At 42.7% G+C, this 21,573-nt stretch overlaps 1 protein-coding gene across 11 annotated transcripts in view; it reads right to left on the bottom strand.

The window, feature by feature from the left end:
• The window catches only part of MBTD1 (mbt domain containing 1), a 66,955-nt gene that overhangs the window by 35,798 nt on the left and 9,584 nt on the right, over window positions 1-21,573 (bottom strand). For 8 of the 11 annotated variants that reach the window (XM_084837886.1, XM_084837892.1, XM_084837883.1 and 5 more), the window contains 5 exons: window positions 17,846-17,985; window positions 14,344-14,458; window positions 13,578-13,663; window positions 6,243-6,360; window positions 1,325-1,459 (listed from right to left, as the gene is read on the bottom strand). In XM_084837886.1, coding sequence (XP_084694012.1) covers window positions 1,325-1,459; window positions 6,243-6,360; window positions 13,578-13,663; window positions 14,344-14,458; window positions 17,846-17,985 — 594 coding nt within the window. The remainder of the gene's footprint in view (window positions 1-1,324; window positions 1,460-6,242; window positions 6,361-13,577; window positions 13,664-14,343; window positions 14,459-17,845; window positions 17,986-21,573) is intronic. The other 3 variants (XM_084837887.1, XM_084837891.1, XM_084837885.1) reach the window with 1 other exon arrangement.

The following is a 21,573-nucleotide window of genomic DNA, read 5'->3' as shown; positions in this document are numbered from 1 at the left end:
CAAGATGTCCATTTTCTGAAGGAAGCCCCCTTTTCTCTAATAGCTCCCATAACACTGCTCGTTAACCATGCTGGCGACCTCTTGGACTTGGTGCTACCTTTCCTAACCTGTGGTATACATTTTAGCTGGGCTTCTATTATTGTGGTTTTGCGTAATCTCCAAGCATTCTGAAGGGATTTAATCCTCTTGACTCCCCCTTTTAACGTCCTTTTCACCAGTTCCCTCATTTTAGAGACATTTCCTCTTTTGAAGTTAAACGTGACTGTGTTGGAATTCCTGGGCAATTTTCTACTTAAATATATATTAAATCTGACAGCACTATGGTCACTGCTTCTAATTGGTTCAACAACATTTACATCTCATACTAGGTTCTGGGAGACACCACTCAGGATTAAATTCAAGGTCGCTTCCCCCCTGGTCGGTTCCATGACCAACTGTTCTAGGGCACATTTAGGGCATTGAGAAATTTAACCTCTTTGTCATGGCTGGAACATGCATTCATCCTGTCAGTGTGGGGGTAATTGGTTTCCCATTATTATAACACTTCCACATTTGGAGGCCTCCCTGATTTCGTTTTCCATCTCAAGGTCACTCTGAGCATTCTGGTCTGGGGGACGATAACATATTCCTTGCACTAAATGAGTTTTGGAGCCTGGTATTGTCACCTACAGAGCTTCTGTGGAAGAGCCTATCCCTTTTAGGTGTTCTAGTCTGCTCGACACTATGCTCTCTTTGACGTACAGGGCAACACCTCCCCCAGTATGCTCTTCCCTGTTCTTCCTGTAGAGTTTATATCCAGAGATGACCGTATCTCACTGGTTGTCTGCACTCCACCAGGTTTCTGTAGTGCCCACTATATCTAGGTTTTCCTTTAAAACCAAGCACTCCAGCTCTCCCATTTTGCCTTGGAGGCTTCTAGCATTTGCACAGAAACACCTACACATGGTGCTCCTCCCCATATGCCTCTGGTGTGTACATTTTTTGCTATGGGATGTTCACCCCTTTGATTGGCTATTAGGTTCTATCATGTACTCCTGGCTTATTTCCTCCCCATCTACATTTGGGCAATCAAAAACATTTTCATTATCCTCCCTTTGGGATGATTTAACCTGAACCGGATCCTTCCTAGCTCCTGTCAACTTTACCCAAGGGTTTAGTTTAAAAGCTGCTCTGCCAGCGTTTTTATGTTTAGCCCCAGCAGTCTGGTACAAAATGTACCAGATTAATGTAAAATCTGTAATGTAAAAATTCCGGGTTTTGTAAACTACCCACAAAGCTTGGGCTATTGGGTGCTATAGAAATTAAATAAATGAAATTTACGTACATCGAGGTGGCACTAGAGGTTTCCCACTGGTTGCACACCAACCAACCGGATGGATATCAAGACCACAGATGTTACACCAGAAGTCAAGACTTGAATCATTTTCAAAGCCTTCGTATCTTAGTAAAGCATTGTAACCTGAAAGACAGCAAACCCACATGCTGATTCATATTACTCTTAACAAAGGAATCCATAAAAATCAACCACCCTCCTTTTTGTAATAGCTTCCAGAGAATGGGAACAGATGCTGGAAGTGCTCTCCGGAGCTACTGCCTATACTGGGTATGGGAGGCTACTCCCTTGTTTAGAGGCCAATAAAGGTAGGGGAGGGGGAGAGCAGGTTAATGTGCACTGTCAAACAGGTGAAAGCGTTACAGTGACCCCACTATATACTATTGCAAAGATTTTAGAAGACATTTTCCTGGACTTTATGGCAATTTGTTTCATGTGACCATACTATCTGGGGAAGGCAGTTTACAAAATCTGCTTTACTTTACATCTCAGGCTTGCCTCCTCCCACCATATGACTGAACTTTATGTTAGATAGGCACAGGCAGGGATCAAATGGAGGGCACATGATCAGTTCACGCCCAGCATTGATTGGTCAGGTTGAATTTCCTTCTCTGGGAGTTGCCCAGCCCCCATAGAAATACCTTTGTTTGTGAAATCTTCCTGATAAGTTTTAGTTAGCTAATTCTATGTTTCATTTTATTCTTAAGGCAATGGACCGTTTCTGAACTTCTGGAGCTGATTTTGTTCTTGGCCTATTCCTGATCTTATTCACACCTAGATCACTTGACATACATGCTAACCTGGTTTTTAAGTGTTTAAAAGGAAGCTCTGAAAAAGGGGCTTATCGTTCTCCATAAATGCAACCCATAAGCCCAGATTCTCATGTGTCAGGTTAAGAGTTATTATCACATTAGTGGTGGCAACCCTACCTCTGAAATAGAAAAAGGGTATCTCATGGTCTGCCCTCCCTCATAGGACTGGATGTGCAGACTGGATGTGCAGTTTGTCAAAATAGCCCACTAGTATCACTTTGCTACAAACATCCAAGATGTTCTATTTAGCAGTCTGCTATGTTTTGATCTTAAAGGGAATTCTGCATAGGGAAGGTTAATTTACTGGGAATGGGGGAACCACTCAAAGGCAGCCCTACAGTGTCTGAAAGTTACAAACTTTATAAACAATTCTAAAAACTGTACTGTACTGTATAAATGAAAGTTATAAACATTTTAAAACATTGTCAAACATGACTGAAAGTTCTAACTGGATCAACAGATGCAATTATTCCAAAGAATGAGAAAGACTACAATTAACAGCCTCTGTACCATTCAGTATGCCAGATGCTACTGTGATGGACTTTCAAGACCTACATGAAATCACTTACAGTGAGGGTTTCAAAGAGCTCTGTTGGCCAAAGTACGTTTCCCTTAATAGGGGCTTGCCCCACTACAGCAGCCTATTGACCAGACCATTCAAGACAGAGGACTTATCCCTACTGCTGTGCATTTTGTTTTGAGAAATAGATCTGATCAATATCATAGAATCATAGAATACTAGGGTTGGAAGGGGCCTATAAGCCCATCGAGTCCAACCCCCTGCTCAATGCAGGAATTTAAGTCAAAGTATCCCCGACAGATGGCTGTCCAGCTTCATCTTGAACGCCTCTAGTGTGGGAGAGCCCACTACCTCCCTAGGTAATTTGTTCCATTGTTGTATTGCTCTAACAGTCAGGACGTTTTTCCTGATGTTCAGATGGAATCTGGCTTCCTGTAACTTGAGCCCATTATTCCGTGTCCTGCACTCTGGGATGATCGAGAAGAGATCCTGGCCTTCCTCTCTGTGACAACCTTTCAAGTACTTGAAGAGTGTTATCATATCTCCCCCTCAGTCTTCTCAAGGCTAAACGTACCCAGTTCTTTCAGTCTCTCCTCAAAGGGCTTTGTTTCCAGTCCCCTGATCATCTTTGTTGCCCTCCTCTGAACCCTCTCCAGTTGGTCTGCATCCTTCTTAAAGTGTGGCGCCCAGAACTGGACACAGTACTCAAGATGAGGCCTAACCAGTGCTGAGTAGAAGGAAACTAGTATTTCCCGGGATTTGGAAGCTATGCTTCTATTAATGCAGCCCAAAATAGTATTGGCCTTTTTTGCAGCCACATCACATTGTTGGCTCATATTCAGTTTGTGATCTACAACAATTCCAAGATCCTTCTCGCCAGTAGTATTGTTGCGCCAAGTATCACCCATCTTGTAACTGTGCATTTGGTTTCTTTTTCCTAGGTGCAGAACTTGGCATTTATCCCTATTAAATTTATTTATTTATTTATTTATCTTATTATTAAATTTATTAATCACCCATCTGGCTGGTCACCCAGCCACTCTGGGCGATGTACAACATACAATAAAACAGTTTAAAATAATAAAATTCTACAATAAAAACATTTCCTAAAATACCCTAACCCACCCCAAATGCCTGCCTGAACAACCATGTTTTTAATGCACGACGGAAGCTCATTAAAGAGGGGGCATGACAGAGTTCCCTAGCGAGGGAGTTCCACAGAGTGGGGGCCACCACAGAAAAGGCCCTCTCCCTCGTCCCCACCAGTCTAGCTGTCCTGGCTGATGGGACAGACAGAAGGCCATCCGAGGCTGTTCTTGTTAAGCAGCCTGTCTGGTGCTGCTGGAGGAGCTCCTTAAGATAGGCTGTGCCGGAACCATATAGGGTTTTAAAGGTCAAAACCAACACCTTGAATTTGGCCCGGAAAACAACTGGTAACCAGTGCAACTCCTTCAGCACTGGAGTGATGTGATCTCGCCGGCGGCTGCCTTTAATCAGGTGAGCCGCCACGTTCTGTACCAGCTGCAGTTTCCAAACCGTCTTCAAGGGTAACCCCGCGTAGAGCGCATTACAGTAGTCTAAACGAGAGGAGACCAGGGCATGTACTACCGATGGGAGCAGATGGTCGGGAAGGAAGGGGAGCAGATGGTCGGGAAGGAAGGGGAGCAGCCGCCGTATCAGATGGAGTTGATACAGCGCTGTCCGGCTCACAGCTGACACCTGAGCCTCCATGGACAGCTGGGAGTCCAAAATGACCCCCAGGCTGCGGACCTGGTCTTTCACGGGTAGCCATACCCCATTCAACACCAGGTCAACATCCCCCAGCCTCCTCTTGTCTCCCACCAAAAGTACCTCGGTCTTGTCAGGGTTCAGCTTCAGCTTATTCCTCCCCATCCAGCCACTCGCTGTCTCCAGACATTTGGACAGGGATTCTACGGCCAACCTTGGATTTGAACGAGAGGTAGAGCTGCGTGTCATCCGCATATTGATGACACTGCACCCCAAACCTCCTGATGATAGCCCCCAGCAGCTTCACATAGATGTTAAATAGCATCGGGGAGAGGATGGAACTGTGGCACCCCACAAGTAAGTGGCCACGGGTCCGAAACCTCCTCTCTCAGTGCTACCCTCTGGTACCTGCCAGAGAGGAAGGATCGGAACCGCTGCAATACGGTGTCCCCAATGCCCAACCCCTCCAGGCGGTCCAGGAGGATACCATGGTCAACGGTATCAAAAGCCGCTGAGAGGTCGAGGAGAACAAGGAAGGAGCATTCACCCCTATCCAGAGCCCTCCTCATATCATCTACCAAGGCGACCAAGGCCGTTTCTGTCCCATGCCCAGGTCTGAAGCCCGACTGAAATGGGTCTAGATAATCAGTTTCTTCCAAGTGTGCCTTCAACTGCACCACCACCACCCGCTCAATCACCTTGCCCAAGAATGGCAGATTTGAGACTGGGTGAAAGTTGTTCAGAACTTGAGGATCCACGGAGGGCTTCTTTAAGAGCAGTCTTATCACTGCCTCCTTGAGGGCTGATGGCATCACTCCCTCCTCAAGGGAGGCGTTCACCACCGCCTTGATCCCCTCACCCAGTCTCTCTCTGCAGCCCATAATGAGCCAAGATGGGCAAGGATCAAGTAAGCAGGTGGTCGGCCGTACAGATGAAAGCACCTTGTCCACTTCAACAGGAGGAAGAAGCTGGAACCGATCCCACAAAACCGGTTTGCCACAGGCCGCCTCTTGCTCACTAACTGTATCCACAGCGTGCAGAGTAACACACCTAATCTGATCAATTTTATCTGCAAAGTGCCTTGCCAAGGCCTCACAGGAGGCCTTAGAATGCTCCAGTGGTTCCGGAGCCACAGGACCGACCAGGCTCCGGACCACTTGGAACAGCCTCCTGGGACAGCACTCTGCAGACACGATGGAGGCAGAATAATATTCCTTTTTTGCTGCCTTCACTGCCACGTGATAGGCTGAAGATACAGCTCTAGCCCGTGTCTGATCGTCTTTGGAGCGAGACTTCCGCCACCGGTGCTCTAGCCGTCTCACCTCCTGTTTCAGAGCTCGTAACCGTGGATTGAGCAGTCCGAGCCCTGTTCAGGGGGAGAGGGCGTTTCGGAGCCACCTGATCTAATGCCCCAGTGATTGCGGCATTCCAGCCACCCACCAGGGTCTCGACCGAGTGGCCGTTGGCGTGCCCCAGAGAATCCCCAAGCGCGTTCAGGAATCCATTTGGATCCATAAGATGCCTGGGGCGGACCATTTTAATGGGTCCTCCACCCCTGCGGAGGGGTTGTGGAACCGAGAAGTCCAACGTCACCAGATAGTGATCTGACCATGACAAGGGGGTGGTGGATATACCCCTGACTTCCAGATCACTCCCCGCTTCTCCAGAAACAAACACAAGGTCTAGAATAGAATTTCATTCTATTGTTTTCTGTCCAGCACTCCAGCCTATCAAGATCACTTTGAATTCTGTTTGTCTTCCAGGGTATTAGCTATCTTACCCAATTTATCCTCAATAGTTTCTAGACAGTTTTTTTTTTAAATAAATGATCTTATACAAAATTAGTGACCTGCTAATTTCACAATCCCAGCAATCCAGAAGACTTTGGTAGGTAGACTGCAGTCTGAGTTAGGGACTTCTACACGCACACCTTCTGAGATGTCACCCCAACAAGTCCCCATAGGTGCCTGCAGTGCAAAATGGAAAAATAGAACTGTCACATTATACATGTTATAAATAAAATTGTAAAGATACCTATTTATATTTATTTTAAAATAGAAAGACAGACACTCTTTGGGATGAGCTATCTGGTTACTGCTTGTAGAACTGGTATTTCATGGCTTACCTTTGCTGATCACAGTGAACCTCTCCTTCCCCGATCCATGACCAGTGAAGTTTATTCATTTCTCAGTAACCTCCCTTTGTTGAATTAATGCTTTGTGGTAACAGTTCTTCCTAAAAGTGATGTCTGACAAAAATAGTTGGGGTAGCTTGCCCTTGCTAGCAATGACCAGTGTGTGGGAATTAGTGGTTATTTCCAGTTCTTTAAACATAGAACAAAATACTTCAATTTTGAAGGAAAAGTCAGTGAACATGGAAATAGATTCTCTGTAGATTGTAACTACTATGTAAAAATATAACAGGTTAACAGCACAATCCTAAACATGTTCATTCAGAAGTAAGTCCCATTGATCTCATTGACTTCCTAAGGGGTGCTTCACTGTGGTATATTTCTTTTCTGACATATAAGTTAAGACGTGACAAACCTGGTAGTGACTACGGCCAACTTAGGGGAAAGAAATAATAATCCAAGGCTACAATGCTAAATATGTATTAGTGAATTAGTCTCACTGAAGTCAGTGGAACTTACTTCTGAGTAAACATGTTTAGGATTCAGCTGCAAAATCTTGACCAGCTAAGACTGGGCTGATAATCAAATTGTTTCCTGACAAATATAACGTAGTACATTATGAAGTGATTGTTTAAAAAATGTATTATTTCCAGTATGAATCTGATCAGGTTGTGAACAAGCCTATTCTGGTTTTGAATTTGTTCTGGCCTTTGACAGCATCTGACAATAACAAATGGCTGAAGAATCCTAGTAGTGAAGTTTCCAAATCCCTGGACTCCCAAATGGAAAATATCTGGGAGAGGTATCAAGCCAGTTGAGAATATTATTACCCGATGGTTGCTGAAGCATTCATCCTCTAACTACTCTTTGGATGGAATACTGCACTGTGTTCAGTTTCAGTTATCATAGTTTTAGAAAACATAAGAGAACAAAGTAAAATATGGAAGCTGAAGGAAGCAAGCATGTTCTGTCAAAGTTGTTTAAAAGGAACATGCAAAACATTATAAAGGCTGCCATAAAGGAGACCAACATTTACGAGAGATGAGGGCGATGATAATGAGGTGACCTGATAAGTTTCAGGAAGACAGATTTAGGCTGGCTATCTTCTTCATTGCCAGCCTTTAAGAATAGTGAAATATTCAAGCTTTTGAGAATGATGCTTCCCACACTCCTGGTTTATTGCTGCAGTGCAAAACCTAGGAAGGGGAGAGCTGCTATGCAAATATCTATTATACCGCTAAGTTACTTTCTAGCATTCTGACCTCCTCATGGTCCTATGTAATTATACCCCACAGCACTCTCCTTTTTTTGTTTACCTGGCTTAAACAAAGCATCAAGACATATCACATGTTAAGACATCAATTAGACATCTTTCCATATTAAAAAAATTAAGACCTTGCTATACAGTACTCACATGCTATTTTTGTTCTTCAGATCCTAGATTTCAACACCCTTTAATGTAGTATTATTTGGGGTGCTCTCATTTGTTAGATCCATATGTTTCACTAAGCATGTGTCATGCACAGGAAAAATAACTGTTAGTGCCAAGTCTATACAGATCCTTTAAAAAAATCTGAAGCAGACCAGGTTGACCATGCCGTTTATTTTAATTCAAAAGTGCTGTTGAACGTGTGTGTATGTGTGTTTGGTAGAGCCAGAGGACGCAGTTGCTCATTTACTTGTGGTTTCTCACCCACCTGGCTCACAAATTCCTGAACTGCCATTTTTTCTTCTGTTTACTCGAGACCGAAGTTTGGTGCACCAGGTTTCAAGAACGTGGATTGGTATAGGGGTATAGCAGAAAGTTAAACTTGTCCTTGTCTGTGAAGATAGCGGTTCAGCTAGTTCCTCCTACACCAATCCATATGGCTCTCACTTCTGAAGAAGAAAGCCATAATGGGTATGGATCTTGTGGGCTTGAAGTGATGGCATACAGTATAGTCAGTATACTGTCTCCTCTTGCACATTATGTTTACTAGCAGAACCATAAGCATACAGAGAAGAACAAGTTTACCTTTCAGACTCATGATGAAGGCATCCACCTCGGCTCCTTCCCAATAAAAGGAAGGCCTGCCTGGCCACCACTTTGATCCACCGCACACTCTGGAGGAATTATCTGTGAGGGACAGCCGCCTTCCCTGCAAGGTAAGTTGCAATCAGGAAGGTCTTGATGGGCGAGGTCCGGATTCATTTAAGTGGGCTTCCCAACACAAAAAATAGGCTGACCCTGTAGTTATCTGCCCAAGACAGCTAAATATTGCTCTTGGCTTTCCTTGGTTTGCCAGAGTTACCTGGCATAAATAATTCTCAACGCCTAAGGAGCTCCAGAAAGACCTTACACGTAGAACTTTGGTACCAGAGTTAGTATCAGAGGGCCAGACAAAGGGCAACTGATGTTTGGTTACCTTTTTCACGTGCAGTGGCCACAATTTAGAATCCCCTCCATGGGGGTGCATACACAACAGGGGTTTTCCCTTCCTTTTTCAAGAGCAGCCTCTCCCGCCTCCCCCCACCTATGTAAATGAGCTGCACCTTTTCTTTAACTTGGGAAAATTTCAAGAGCTGCTCGTGGTGATGAGCAGGTGAACCTTGTCCTTGAAATCAAACAAAAAGCCCACTGCATATGTCAAATTCACATGTTTCTCTGGTCTAAAAGCAATATCCGCATTAAAAGGGGAGGGGGGGAGAGCTAGTAAAGCGATATAAACACATCAGTGCCACCTAGTGAAAAAGGGGAGAATATCCCTTATGTAACTGTATAAATTTTATAAATGCTGAACCTGAAAACTAATTTCAATGCAATCCGAGGCACATTTACTCAGAAACAAGTCCCATGATGTTCAAGGGTGCTTACTCCCAAGTACGTGTGCGTAGCTTTATGACCATCAATTATCCAATTTCTGATACATTAAAAACAAAGATAGCTATGCTGGTCCATGGCAGAAAAAAAATCCACAACCCACCATTGGGCAACACCATTATTAGGACAACCAAAATACCACAAAACACTGTGAAAACTTTTGAGTTCTCCAGAACTCTTGATCAGGCTTGGTGGTAAAAAACAGGGGATGGAAGAACAGAAAAGCCCCAAAATTAGGGGCTATGTTGTGGCCATCAGGTCTGCAGTTTAGACCATTCTCAAAATGGAGATTCCAGACTGGATGAACTAGTTACTGGTAGGTATTGCAGGTACCAGATTACATCTGGCATTTTGATCTTCATTTCTGAAAACGTAAAAACCGGCTGTAACTCAGATCTGTCTCTTCCTCTGGGCAAAACACATTTTGGACTTTTCTGTTCTTCCCCCACCTCATGCTTTTTACTACCACCCTGATGAAGAGTTCTGGAGAAGTCAAAAGCTTGCACAATTTTTGTGGCATTTAGGTTGGTCTGATTAATGAAGTAGTTCAGAGAACAATGCCTGCAGCCCTCATGTTTGCTTGTTGTACTGTTAGTGAATGTTCTAGTGCGTACGGTCAGGTCAGCATGCTGAGCAAAAAGTGACCAAGTTCTTGCTGTACTGCACAGAGATCCTGATCCATTGCATTTCCCACTTGATAGATAATTTCAACATTCCATCCCTTTGAAAATGTTAGCGAGGCCTGCACAACAGAAATAGACTTTCCATCGGATATTCTCTCCCCTGCTGGAAGGGACAGTGGTGCAAAATATTTGAGATGCAAAGTGTTTACTAAGTTTACTGATTAAATTTGGTGCATTTAATAGAAATCATGCAAGTCTACAATTAAGTTGAGCCTGGGGAAAGCACAAAATACAGATAAGGAAGACTATGATTTCCTCAGTACAAATTGACCCATTGGCTTGAATTAGTAGTGTTAGGACAGCAATAAAAGTGAGTATCTGGACGCCTTTGTGGAATACCTGAATGTTATCTGCATGGCAGAATGTTAACATACCACATGTTACCCATCAAGGGTAATCTGTGCTTCCTACAGCCAATTATATTTGTGGCTGGGGGTGGAGGTCTGACAAAGCAGTGGGGCTATTTTTCTCCTTGACATGAAGTAGAATATACAGCTGCTAGAGACAGCCTTGAATGCTGATTAATTTACAAGTGGACATGCTTTGGAGTTGGATTTCTGAACATAATGTATGGATAGATGGCCTCAGGCATGGAAACTAGGGTTAAAGCAGGACTGAGTTGACTGGCACAATCAACTGAGTAATCAATAGCAAATTATACATGTGAAATTGAATCAGAATGGTCCCTTGCAAACAGTTCACTGCTGCCTGCATAGTTCTGTTTAGTGTGCAGGCCCATTTAGGGAATACCTTAATATTAGTTTCCAAATGTGATACATCTGCATTACTTTGTTGATAGCCATTTAGTTTCAAAAGATATCCTTAAAATAGCTACTATACTTTGATGTAAATCATTACACAAAGGAGAACAGAACATGATCCCAACCATTGCATCGCTCACCATACAAAGCAGTGGATTTGCAAACAGAGTAAGATTCTGATACACACATAGTCATCTGCCAGTGCTGGACCAAACTAAAAGAACTAGGAAAATTAATGACGTTACAGATACGCAACAAGATGGGACAACTAAACAGCCAAATGTGGCTGCCAATTCTCGCCCTCCTCATGTATGACTACTTTTTCTATGTTTAAACTACTATACATCAGAGTAAGCTCAAAAATGGCTTTCAAATTCATCAAAAGCAAAATCCTGATGAAAAAGCCATAAAAACTCATCACCCAGTGATCTGCATGGGGCAAGCAGCAGTTGCTGCTAGGTGAACAGCGAAGAACCAAAAGCGTTTGCCCATCTTTATGCCATCACCACCACAGAATTGTCCCATGCTTTCCTGACTGGGAAAGCACAGCTCATTCCTCTGTTCTTTAACCTGTTTGAGAGGGGGAGAAGAGAGAGGAAGAACATTCCATGTGCACAGCCACTGTTACCACTCAGCTGAGAAGCACCATAACTTTCACAGAATCATTGAAGTTGGAGGGGTCTCTATAGTCTAACCCCTTAATAAATGCAGTAAATCCAGAGCTAGAGCATCCCCAACAGTTGGCCATCCAGCCTCCACTTAAGGACCTCCAGAAAGGAAGAAGCACACCACCTAGAATAACTGCTTCCACTTCTGAACTGCTCTTATCATTAAAATGTTTCTCCTAATGTTAAACTGAAATCTACCCTCCTGTAAGGGTAGTCCACTGGATCTAGTCCTGCCCTGTGGGAAAGCAGAGAACCAGTATTTTACCTTCTTCTCTGTGATAGCCCTTCAAGTATTTCAAGAGTGCTATCATGTCCCCCCTCAAGCTTTTCTTCTCCTGGCTAAACACACCCCACTTTTCCTCATAGCTGGTGACTAGAATCGGGGCCTTCTTTGTGGGGGAAGCCAAGGGCAGAATGTTCTCCACAGGGACACTCCCCTAGCACCTACTGTGGTAGCATTCAGGTACCAGATGAAGACCATTTTATTATCCTGACCTTTTCATGGATGCTATTTCAATGCTGCTCCTGCTGTTATTACCGCTTCTATGACTGCAAGGCATGCCTAGGATAATTCCACACTCCTCAGATATATGAAACATTTCAACTTAAAATTAAAGTTGAAAATCAAAGCTAATTAGTCAGGAAGACAGTCACCCTGTCTCTCTCACATGTTGCACTGGTTCCTTTGGTTGTAGGAAACTTTCTCTGCTTTCCTGAAACAGATGATTTGTCCTTTTGCTGCAGCCACACCCTCCCTGCTTGCTGAATTTGGTCTGCTCTCTCTCAACATGCCTGAAGTCACTGACAATACATGATAGAGGGAGAGCACGTAGGGCAAGGAGACAAGGTAAAGTAGGCAACAACAAACTATTAAAAGACAAAAAAGATCCAGCATTCCTTTGTCTCATTTTGATCATGCTTCCTTGTTAAGGGAACAAGAAGCATCTAGTCCCAGTTATTATTTTATCTTCTCCTTCCTCTTTTCACTTACTGTTAGCTGTTATCACATTTACTTTTTCTGATGTAGCAGCCACAATGTGCTGCAAGAATGGGACCGTGGGAGGGGTGGATTATGGTAGACCTTGTTAACAAATTACATTAGTATCAGTAACACAGAACAAAGTGACATTCTGCAACTTGACAATTGCCCATACAGCCCACTACCTTCATGGTAAAACAGGCTCTGCATGCAGTGCAAAGGAAATATTGATCTCTTAAGGTTGAATGTCAAAGGATAGGGGGCGCCTAAGTGTGCCTTTCCTGAACAGAAGGCTTTCGATACAGTGAAGGATCCCACTGGCAAAAGGGGGAGGCAATTCTTTCCGATCCCCCCTCCACCAGTAGCCCCCCACATACACACACAATGGGTTCCGCAGTCCTCCAGAGCAGACTGAGGGGGGAACAAACAGTTGCAGGAGCAATCAGCAAAAGTTGCCTCTCCCCTTCCCTAGCAGGAGCAAACTCGCTGGCAGGATCCAAGCCAATATGATTTAGAGTGTCACTTGCATTAATTCCAACGGGAACTCTGCTGTGGCTGTATCAGCCAATTTTCTCTGAAACAATTTTATTCTTGATTCTGTTAATGAAAAGGAACAACCTTATCATTATGTAGCTTAGTATACAATGCACCTTACTAATGACAAAGTAATTTATTACAACATGTTCCTTCTTGCAAAATCAACCTGAAAAACATGCTTTTTCTGAACTCCACCTGCTTCTGTGGAGAAATAACAGAGAGCTCTGTTTGGTACACAAGAGATCTGTAGGCAGTTTCACCCTGCTTCACTGGGTTGAGCAGAGCTCTCCGCCTAAGTCAGGTATACCTCCAACAGACAAATTGGGCTACTTAGCAAAATCCATGGGACTTTGGACTGCAATCTTTACATCATTAATAGTTTATACACTTAACTTCAACTGGGAGAAAAGTCATATTTTTCAAATAATTAACAGGAACTATACTTCTCCTCAAATTCAAGATGCAAGTTCAAAAGGGTGCTGGACCAATGGGTTCATAAATTCTATATTATAATTATCTAACAGCTGCTTATTGGAAATAGTAAAAACAAAGCCAACATACTTACATGTTTAAAACAGTTAACAGGAGCTGCTGTGAAACTATTGCTATTGATGTAGTTGCCCCAATTGAAACCTTCCACTGGAACAGATGCTAGAATGAGAGTTATTTTATTTAGCAAGGTGCACAAGCAATTTGCTATATATATTTAAGATTTAGAAATGTGTTTCCAGTGTCGGGGTGGGGGGGAGAATCACAGAAAGGCAAGGTTGGAGGAAAAACTTCAAAGGATCTGCAGGGTAACCCTTTGCCCTGAGGAATACAGTATTTATGCACAAGATCCTCCAACAAATTAATCCATCTAAACAAAAGAATACAGCTTTTGATCAAAGATATCTGATGTAGGTCAGAAGCAGATAGCAACTGACATCAATGAACTGATGTCAGCAGTGCACACAGGACAATTACTAGATTCAGACACACAGATGTAGCAGGATGGGAAAGAACCCTACCCCTTTCCCCAATTGGATCAGGTTAAAATGCTTTCCCAATCCTTAATATAGCTAAAAAGGTGGAAGCAAGGCCCATGAGCCAAGCCCCTTACAATTCTTTCTCCTTAGCAGTTTATCAAAGGATTAGATGAAGACTCTCCCAACACACACACACAAATATTCAGCAAATTTTCCCCTTCTTCACTCAGGAAATTGCTGGAGTACATAGTTTTATAAAAAAAACACCTTACAGTTCTTCTGAAAAATATTCCCCACCGTTGAAAAACTGGAAATAACTGAACCCCATAATACTTCCTCAGAGACTCTTAATACCCACGTTACCTGTTTTAGTCTTTGATTGGTTCTGTACCGTTGCTTGGTATTGAGCATATGCAGCTAATTTAGCAACTAAAGGTTGTTTTTGTAGCACTTTAGCCTTCTTAGTTGGAGGTTTTCCCTAAAACAACAAGAGCTAAATAAGGTCCTTTTCAAATCCACATCAAAAGATTTCAAAGTATTGCTTCTACTGCTCTATTGCACAAAGCAATGAAACACTACAGTTTTGACAAACAAGCCTTATCAGAAAGCACATTTTTTAAACTAACTCCTAGCATAAAGGAAACTTTCCAGTAAAGTATTTCTGGAAAGCAGGGAATCTTTAGTTCACAGACAGAGATTGATTAAACATTGTCCTAAATTTTTGTATAAAAGCCATTAGCCTCTATCAGAGTATCTGTAAGACTGTCACCAGGTTCAGACAACATGCCTCAACTTGTCATGGATTATTTAACCCACAATGAGCTGTGGCACCTACAGGTGCCAGGTTGCATATTCAACCCCCACTCATGGGTTGTCATATCACGCAAACCCAGTGAATATGGGCTATGTGAGGGTTAAACAACACTCGAATAACTCTAAAACAGACCATAGATTATGCAAGGGTTGTTCAACCCTCACATAACCCATGCTCACCAGGTTCACACAACACAACTCCCAAGCAAGGGCTGCATATTCAAAATGGCGGCCATATGTGCCCCATCGACCCTGCAGCCTCATAATGGCTGCAACACATTACTGAACACACGGTGAGGCTGCAGTGTATATGGGGTACATGCAGTTGTCATTTTGAATATGCAACCCCCACTAGGGGGTGTTGCATATTCCGGCGAGTGTGGGTTAAATAACCCACAGTTGGCTGTCACGTCATGCGAACACACAACACGACAACCCATATTCAAGGTTGAGTATGGGTTGAATGTGGATTGTTGAACCACGGTTGTTGTGTTGTGTGAACCCAGCCACACTAACAAACTATGGTTTGTTAACCACGAACAACCTGCAGATCACAACCCAACAACAAACCATGGGTTCTCTTTGTGAGTTGCTCATGGTTAATAACCCATGTTTTGTTAGTGCAGCTAGGTTCACACAACACAACAACCCATGGCTCAACCCACACTCAACCTTGAGTATGGATTGTCGTGTTGTGCAAATCTAGCCACTGTAGCCAACTGCTGTGTTGCCATTAATTTCCGGTTTCTTTAAATACTCAATACGATTACAGGTGCAATGCTACAAATGGGAACACCATATGGGAAAGTTGTAGGATCTTTTCCAGACACTACACATCTGTGGAATTCTAGCAAAAAATATGGTCGATAATATAATTTGTTTCAGAAAAGGACTGGACAAACTATCAGGACACAGCACCTTCTTTCTTACTGTTTCTGCTAAACATCTATTGCCAGAACAAAAACTTAGGAAAAAAAATTAGGAACAACAGTGAATACAGCTCAGACTTAAAATATAAAAATCTGTGTTTCTGATACTCTTTTTATTTAGCATAGTCCAATATTACAAAACCACTATACCCATTCTTTAGTAATCAAAAATCTGGGTTAGGATTCAGGAGACAGCAACGGAATTAGTCATCCTGAGCATTCAAAGCTTAACAACTACTCTCAGATGAAAATGTATTAGTATTCTGCTGTTAGAAAGATATTTAACACTGCAGCTGCAACTGGCCCATGGCAGCCAAATACATTTTACATTCATTCCTCGAAAGCTGGCATAATACAGACTGCAAAATTCCTTGTACATTCTAAAAGTCACAAGACAATTCCAGCATGAATAATCCCATTCCTCTACGGGCTTTTGATGAGGGCCATACAGGATATTCAGAGTACTGAGCTGTAAAGCAACCGTTACATTGGCTCTGCAGTGGAGTGGAGGTAGCCTAGTGATTAGTTTCCTCCAGTCTCAAATATCCAGTACCTGTTCTTCGATGTATACCACAGTGATACCAATGCAGCAATTTGTACAGAAGGAGATTTATTCTGGGGTTGAATAGCAGTGGTTTAAGTTTTATTACATTTGGGTAAATTAGTTAACTTTAACACTTCAACAAGCCGAAGTCACTAAAGCTCCAACCCTATGCACACTTATTAGGGAGTAAGCCCCATTAAATTTCATGGGACATACTTTGTATAAAGATGCATAGGGTTGGGTTGAACTGCAACTTTTGATCGTTATCTTTGGCATTATCATCTCAAAATGTATCAATACATAATTTTTTGAGCAATAAGATACCTGAACTCAGTGTAAACTACAGAGGAAATGGTGCCTGAAGCAGCTGCAACTATCCAGGAAATAGTTCTTAGGGTCATGGCGGATAGCTCACTAAACACATTGAGCTGGTTCACATGATTGCCAGGCGGTTAACAAGCCATGGTGGCTTGTTAACCATGCTGCGCATGCCGGTCAAATGCCAGTATGACTTGTGACTGCATTCTGACATGAAGTCCTCCAAACCACAGTTTTGAGCATCAGAAATGAGCTTTGAGCATGTACAGTTCCGTTGTTTGTAGAGGTCACTCAAGCCATAGTTTACCAGTTTAGATGTCATGGTAATTTGTCATGGCAAACAAGGAAAGAGTCCTATAAAGTCAGACATGCAGAAGGAAGAGGAAGTACATGCATACACTCAGTATTGATCCTCCAGTTCAAATCATGGTTTGGAGGATCAGAGAATATGACATCTGAATGCAGTAACATTGAAAAAGATAAATTCCATATTTGGAATTTTTAGAAAAAGGATTGAAAATTAAATGGGAAGTCTAGTGCCTTTAATGAAATCTCTGGTGTGGCTGCTTGGAAAGTCTTTGCAGAGTTCTGGTTGCCCCATCTCAAAAAGAATATCATGGAACTGCAAAAATTGTAGAGAAGGGTAAGAAAAATTGTCAAGAGTTCAATGCATGTTTCCTATAAGTTGAAAGTATTTGGAGATTTCTTACTTTAGAAAAATAAGGAAGTCTGTAATGGATGCTTATAAAATTATGAATGAAGTCCTTCTCCCTCTTGTACAACAGTAGAACTGGGTCACCTGATGAAATCAGCAGTAGGTTCAGTTTTGAATAGAAAAGAAAATAGCTCTTTCCACAGAGCATGATTTAGCTTATGAAGTGTGTTTTCCCAAGATCTGGCAACAGCCACTAACTTAAATATCTATAAAAAGGGATTAGACATATCCTGCATGAATTTAACAACAAATACCAACCCTCATAGTTAAAAGGAAGGTCCAGTGATAGCATACCATTCATCCTAGGAATCAATGGAGAAGGGCTGTTTGCCTTCACACCCTACTTGTAGGTCTGATGAAGCACCTGACTGGCCACTATCAGAAACCAAATACTGGATTAAACAAACCTTTTTTCCAATCCAATACAGCTCTTATGACATTCTGTTTTACTTAAAAGCAGCTACCTTCAAGCATTATTTTGAGGTTTCTCAAATATTGTAAACAAAACTTATTTATATAATAAAGGTAATAAAATTGTGACTGTACCGTTACCTGAAGTCTGGCCAGAATGCTGGCCTTCTTTGAGTTCGATGAGTAACTTCTTGAGCAGGAAACACTGCAGAAACGCTTGGTTTTAGAGTAAAAGGCATCTCTGACACCAACCATTCCACACATTTCACAGGTAGCTAATGAGGCAAGAAAAATCGCCAATACATTAGAACTATGACATAGGATGTCACATTCACTGCCATGGTTCCTGTCACATTCCTATGCAATATACATGGAAGGTAGTCCCATTCAAACTGTATCTTGGCAAACAAAGTTAATTTAGCCAAATCCCAGCAGCCGTATATATTTACAGCCCTTTAAGTATCAATCAAGCACACATTTAATAGGCCTTTGTAGATTCCAGACTGCCGCCTTTCTTTTTTATCTTCTTGTTTCCTTAGATTTACATAGGCAATTCATTTCTGTTAGAGAGTCTGAGGTAAGATTTGCAAGGCAGTATTTGTAAAAATACTTTCATGGATCACTGCCTTGTTGTGGTGAAGGAACTTGCGTAACTCAGTGAAGCCATAACCTATGTCGTGCAGGGCCACCCAAGACGGACAGGTCATGGTGGAGAGTTCTGACAAAATGTGGTCCACTGGAGAAGGAAATGGCAACCCACTCCAGTATTCTTGCCAAGAAAACCCCATGGAACCTATCACAAGGCTAAAAGAGATGATGCCAGAAGATGAGCCCCTCAGGTCGGAAGGTATCCAATATACTCCTGGGGAAGAGCAGAGGGAATTTCCAAGTAGCGCCAGAAAGAGTGAAGTGGCTGGGCCAAAGCTGAAAGGACACTCAGCTGTGGATATGTCTGGTGGTGAAAAGAAAGTCCGATGCTGTAAAGAACAATATTGTTTAGGAACCTGGAATGTAAGATCAATGAATCAAGGTAAACTGGAGGTGGTCAAACATGAGATAGCAAGATTGAACATCAACATCTTGGGAATCAGCGAACTAAAATGGACAGGCATGGGCGAATTTAATTCAGGTGACCATTATATCTACTACTGTGGGCAAGAATCCCTTAGAAGAAATGGAGTAGCGCTCATAGTCAATAAAAGGGTGGGAAAAGCAGTCCTGGGGTACAATCTCAAAAATGATAGAATGATCTCAGTACGAATCCAAGGCAAACCATTCAACATCACAGTAATTCAAGTCTATGCCCCAACCACTGATGCCGAAGAAGCTGAGGTTCATCAGTTGTATGAAGACCTACAACACCTTCTAGAACTAACACCAAAAAAAGATGTCCTCTTCATCATAGGGGATTGGAATGCTAAAGTAGGAAGTCAAGAAATCACCGGGGTAACAGGCAAGCATGGCCTTGGTGTACAAAATGAAGCAGGACAAAGGCTAATAGAGTTTTGCCAGGAGAACACGCTGATCATAGCAAACACTCTTTTCCAACAGCACAAGAGGCGACTCTACACATGGACGTCACCAGATGGTCAATATCGAAATCAGATTGATTATGTCCTTTGCAGCCAAAGATGGAGAAGCTCTATGCAGTTAGTAAAAACAAGACCCGGAGCTGACTGTGGCTCAACTCATGAGCTTCTTATTGCAAAATTTTGGCTGAAATTGAAGAATGTAGGGAAAACCACCAAACCATTCAGGTATGACCTAAATTATATCCCTTATAAATATACAGTGGAGGTGAGGAATAGATTTAAGGGATTAGACCTGATAGACAGAGTGCCTGAGGAACTATGGACGGAGGTCCGTAACACTGTTCAGGAGGCAGCAACTCAATCCATCCCCAAGAAAAAGAAATGCAAGAAAGCCAAGTGGCTGTCTGATGAGGCTTTACAAGTAGCTGAGGAAAGAAGGGAAGCGAAAAGCAAGGGAGAAAGGGGAAGATATACCCAATTGAATTCAGAGTTCCAGAGAATAGCAAGGAGAGACAAGAAGGCCTTCTTAAATGAACAATGGAAAGAAATAGAGGAAAACAATAGAATGGGAAAGACTAGAGATCTCTTCAAGAAAATCAGAGATCTCAAGGGAACGTTTTGTGCAAAGACGGGCATGATAAAGGACAAAGAAGGCAGGGACCTAACAGAAGCAGATGAGATTAAGAAGAGGTGGAAAGAATACACAGAAGAACTATACAGGAAAGATCTGAATGTCCCTGAAAGCCATGATAGTGCGCTCACTGAATCTGAGCCAGACATCCTAGAGAGTGAAGTCAAGTGGGCCTTAGGAAGCATTACTAACAACAAAGCTAGTGGAGATGACAGTATTCCAGCTGAGCTATTTATGATCCTAAAAGATGATGCTGTTAAAGTGCTGCACTCAATATGCCAACACATTTGGAACACTCAACAGTGGCCACAAGACTGGAAAAGGTCAGTTTACATTCCAATTCCAAAGAAGGGCAATGCCAAAGAGTGCTCAAACTACCGTATAATTGCCAGCAAGGCTATGCTCAAAATCCTACAAGCTAGGCTTCAGCAGTATGTGAACCGAGAACTACCAGAAGTACAAGCTGGGTTTCGAAGCGGCAGAGGAACTAGAGATCAAATCACCAACATTTGCTGGATCATGGAGAAAGCAAGAGAATTCCAGAAAAACGTCTATTTCTGCTTCATTGACTATGCTAAAGCCTTTGATTGTGTGGATCACAACAAACTGTGGCAAATTCTTAAAGAGATGGGAGTACCAGACCACCTTACCTGTCTCCTGAGAAACCTGTACAAGGGTCAAGAAGCAACAGTAAGAACCAGACATGGAACAACTGATTGGTTCAAAATTGGGAAAGGAGTACGACAAGGCTGTATATTGTCACCCTGCTTATTTAACTTATATGCAGAGTACATCATGAGAAACGCCGGGTTGGATGAATCACAGGTCGGAATTAAGATTGCCGGGAGAATTATCAACAAGCTCAGATACGCAGACGATACCACCCTAATGGCAGAAAGTGAAGGGGATCTAAAGAGCCTCTTGTGGAGGGTGAAAGTGGAGAGTGCAAAAGCTGGTTTGAAACACAAGATTAAAAAAACTAAGATCATGGCATCTGGCCCCATCACTTCCTGGCATATAGAAGGGGAAGAAATGGAAGCAGTGACAGATTTTATTTTCTTGGGCTCCAAGATCACCGCAGATGGTGACTGTAGCCATGAAATTAAAAGACGCTTGCTCCTTGGGAGGAAAGCTATGGCAAACCTAGACAGCATAGTAAGAAGCAGAGACATCACCTTGCCGACAAAGGTCCGTCTAATCAAAGCTATGGTTTTCCCAGTTGTAATGTATGGCTGTGAGAGCTGGACTATAAGGAAGGCTGAGTGCCGAAGAATGGATGCTGACTCTTAGGAGTCCCCTGGACTGCAAGGAGGTCAAATCTGTCAATCCTAAAGGAAATCACCCTAACTGCTCATTGGAAGGACAGATACTGAAGCTGAAGCTCAAATATTTTGGCCACCTAATGCGAAGAGAAAACGCCCTGGAAAAGACCTTGATGCTGGGAAAGATTGAAGGCAAAAGGAGAAGGGGATGGCAGAGGATGAGATGGCTAGATAGCATCACTGATGCAATGAATATGAATTTGAGCACACTCCGGGAGAGAGCGGAGGACAGGAACGCCTGGCATGCTATGGTCTATGGGGTCACGAAGAGTCGGACACGACTTAACGACTGAACAACAACAATTTGTAAAAAAAGGCACACAATGCTTCAAAATCTTCAGAAGAGATGTAATACACATGTACTCATTTTACTGGTTT

Source organism: Heloderma suspectum, chromosome 2 (assembly GCF_057233095.1).
Source record: "Heloderma suspectum isolate Gila_16-S chromosome 2, 16-S_ref, whole genome shotgun sequence".
NCBI classification, from domain to species: domain Eukaryota; kingdom Metazoa; phylum Chordata; class Lepidosauria; order Squamata; family Helodermatidae; genus Heloderma; species Heloderma suspectum.
Note: the sequence above shows the minus strand (reverse complement) of the source record. Positions and strands in the feature narration are given on the sequence as shown.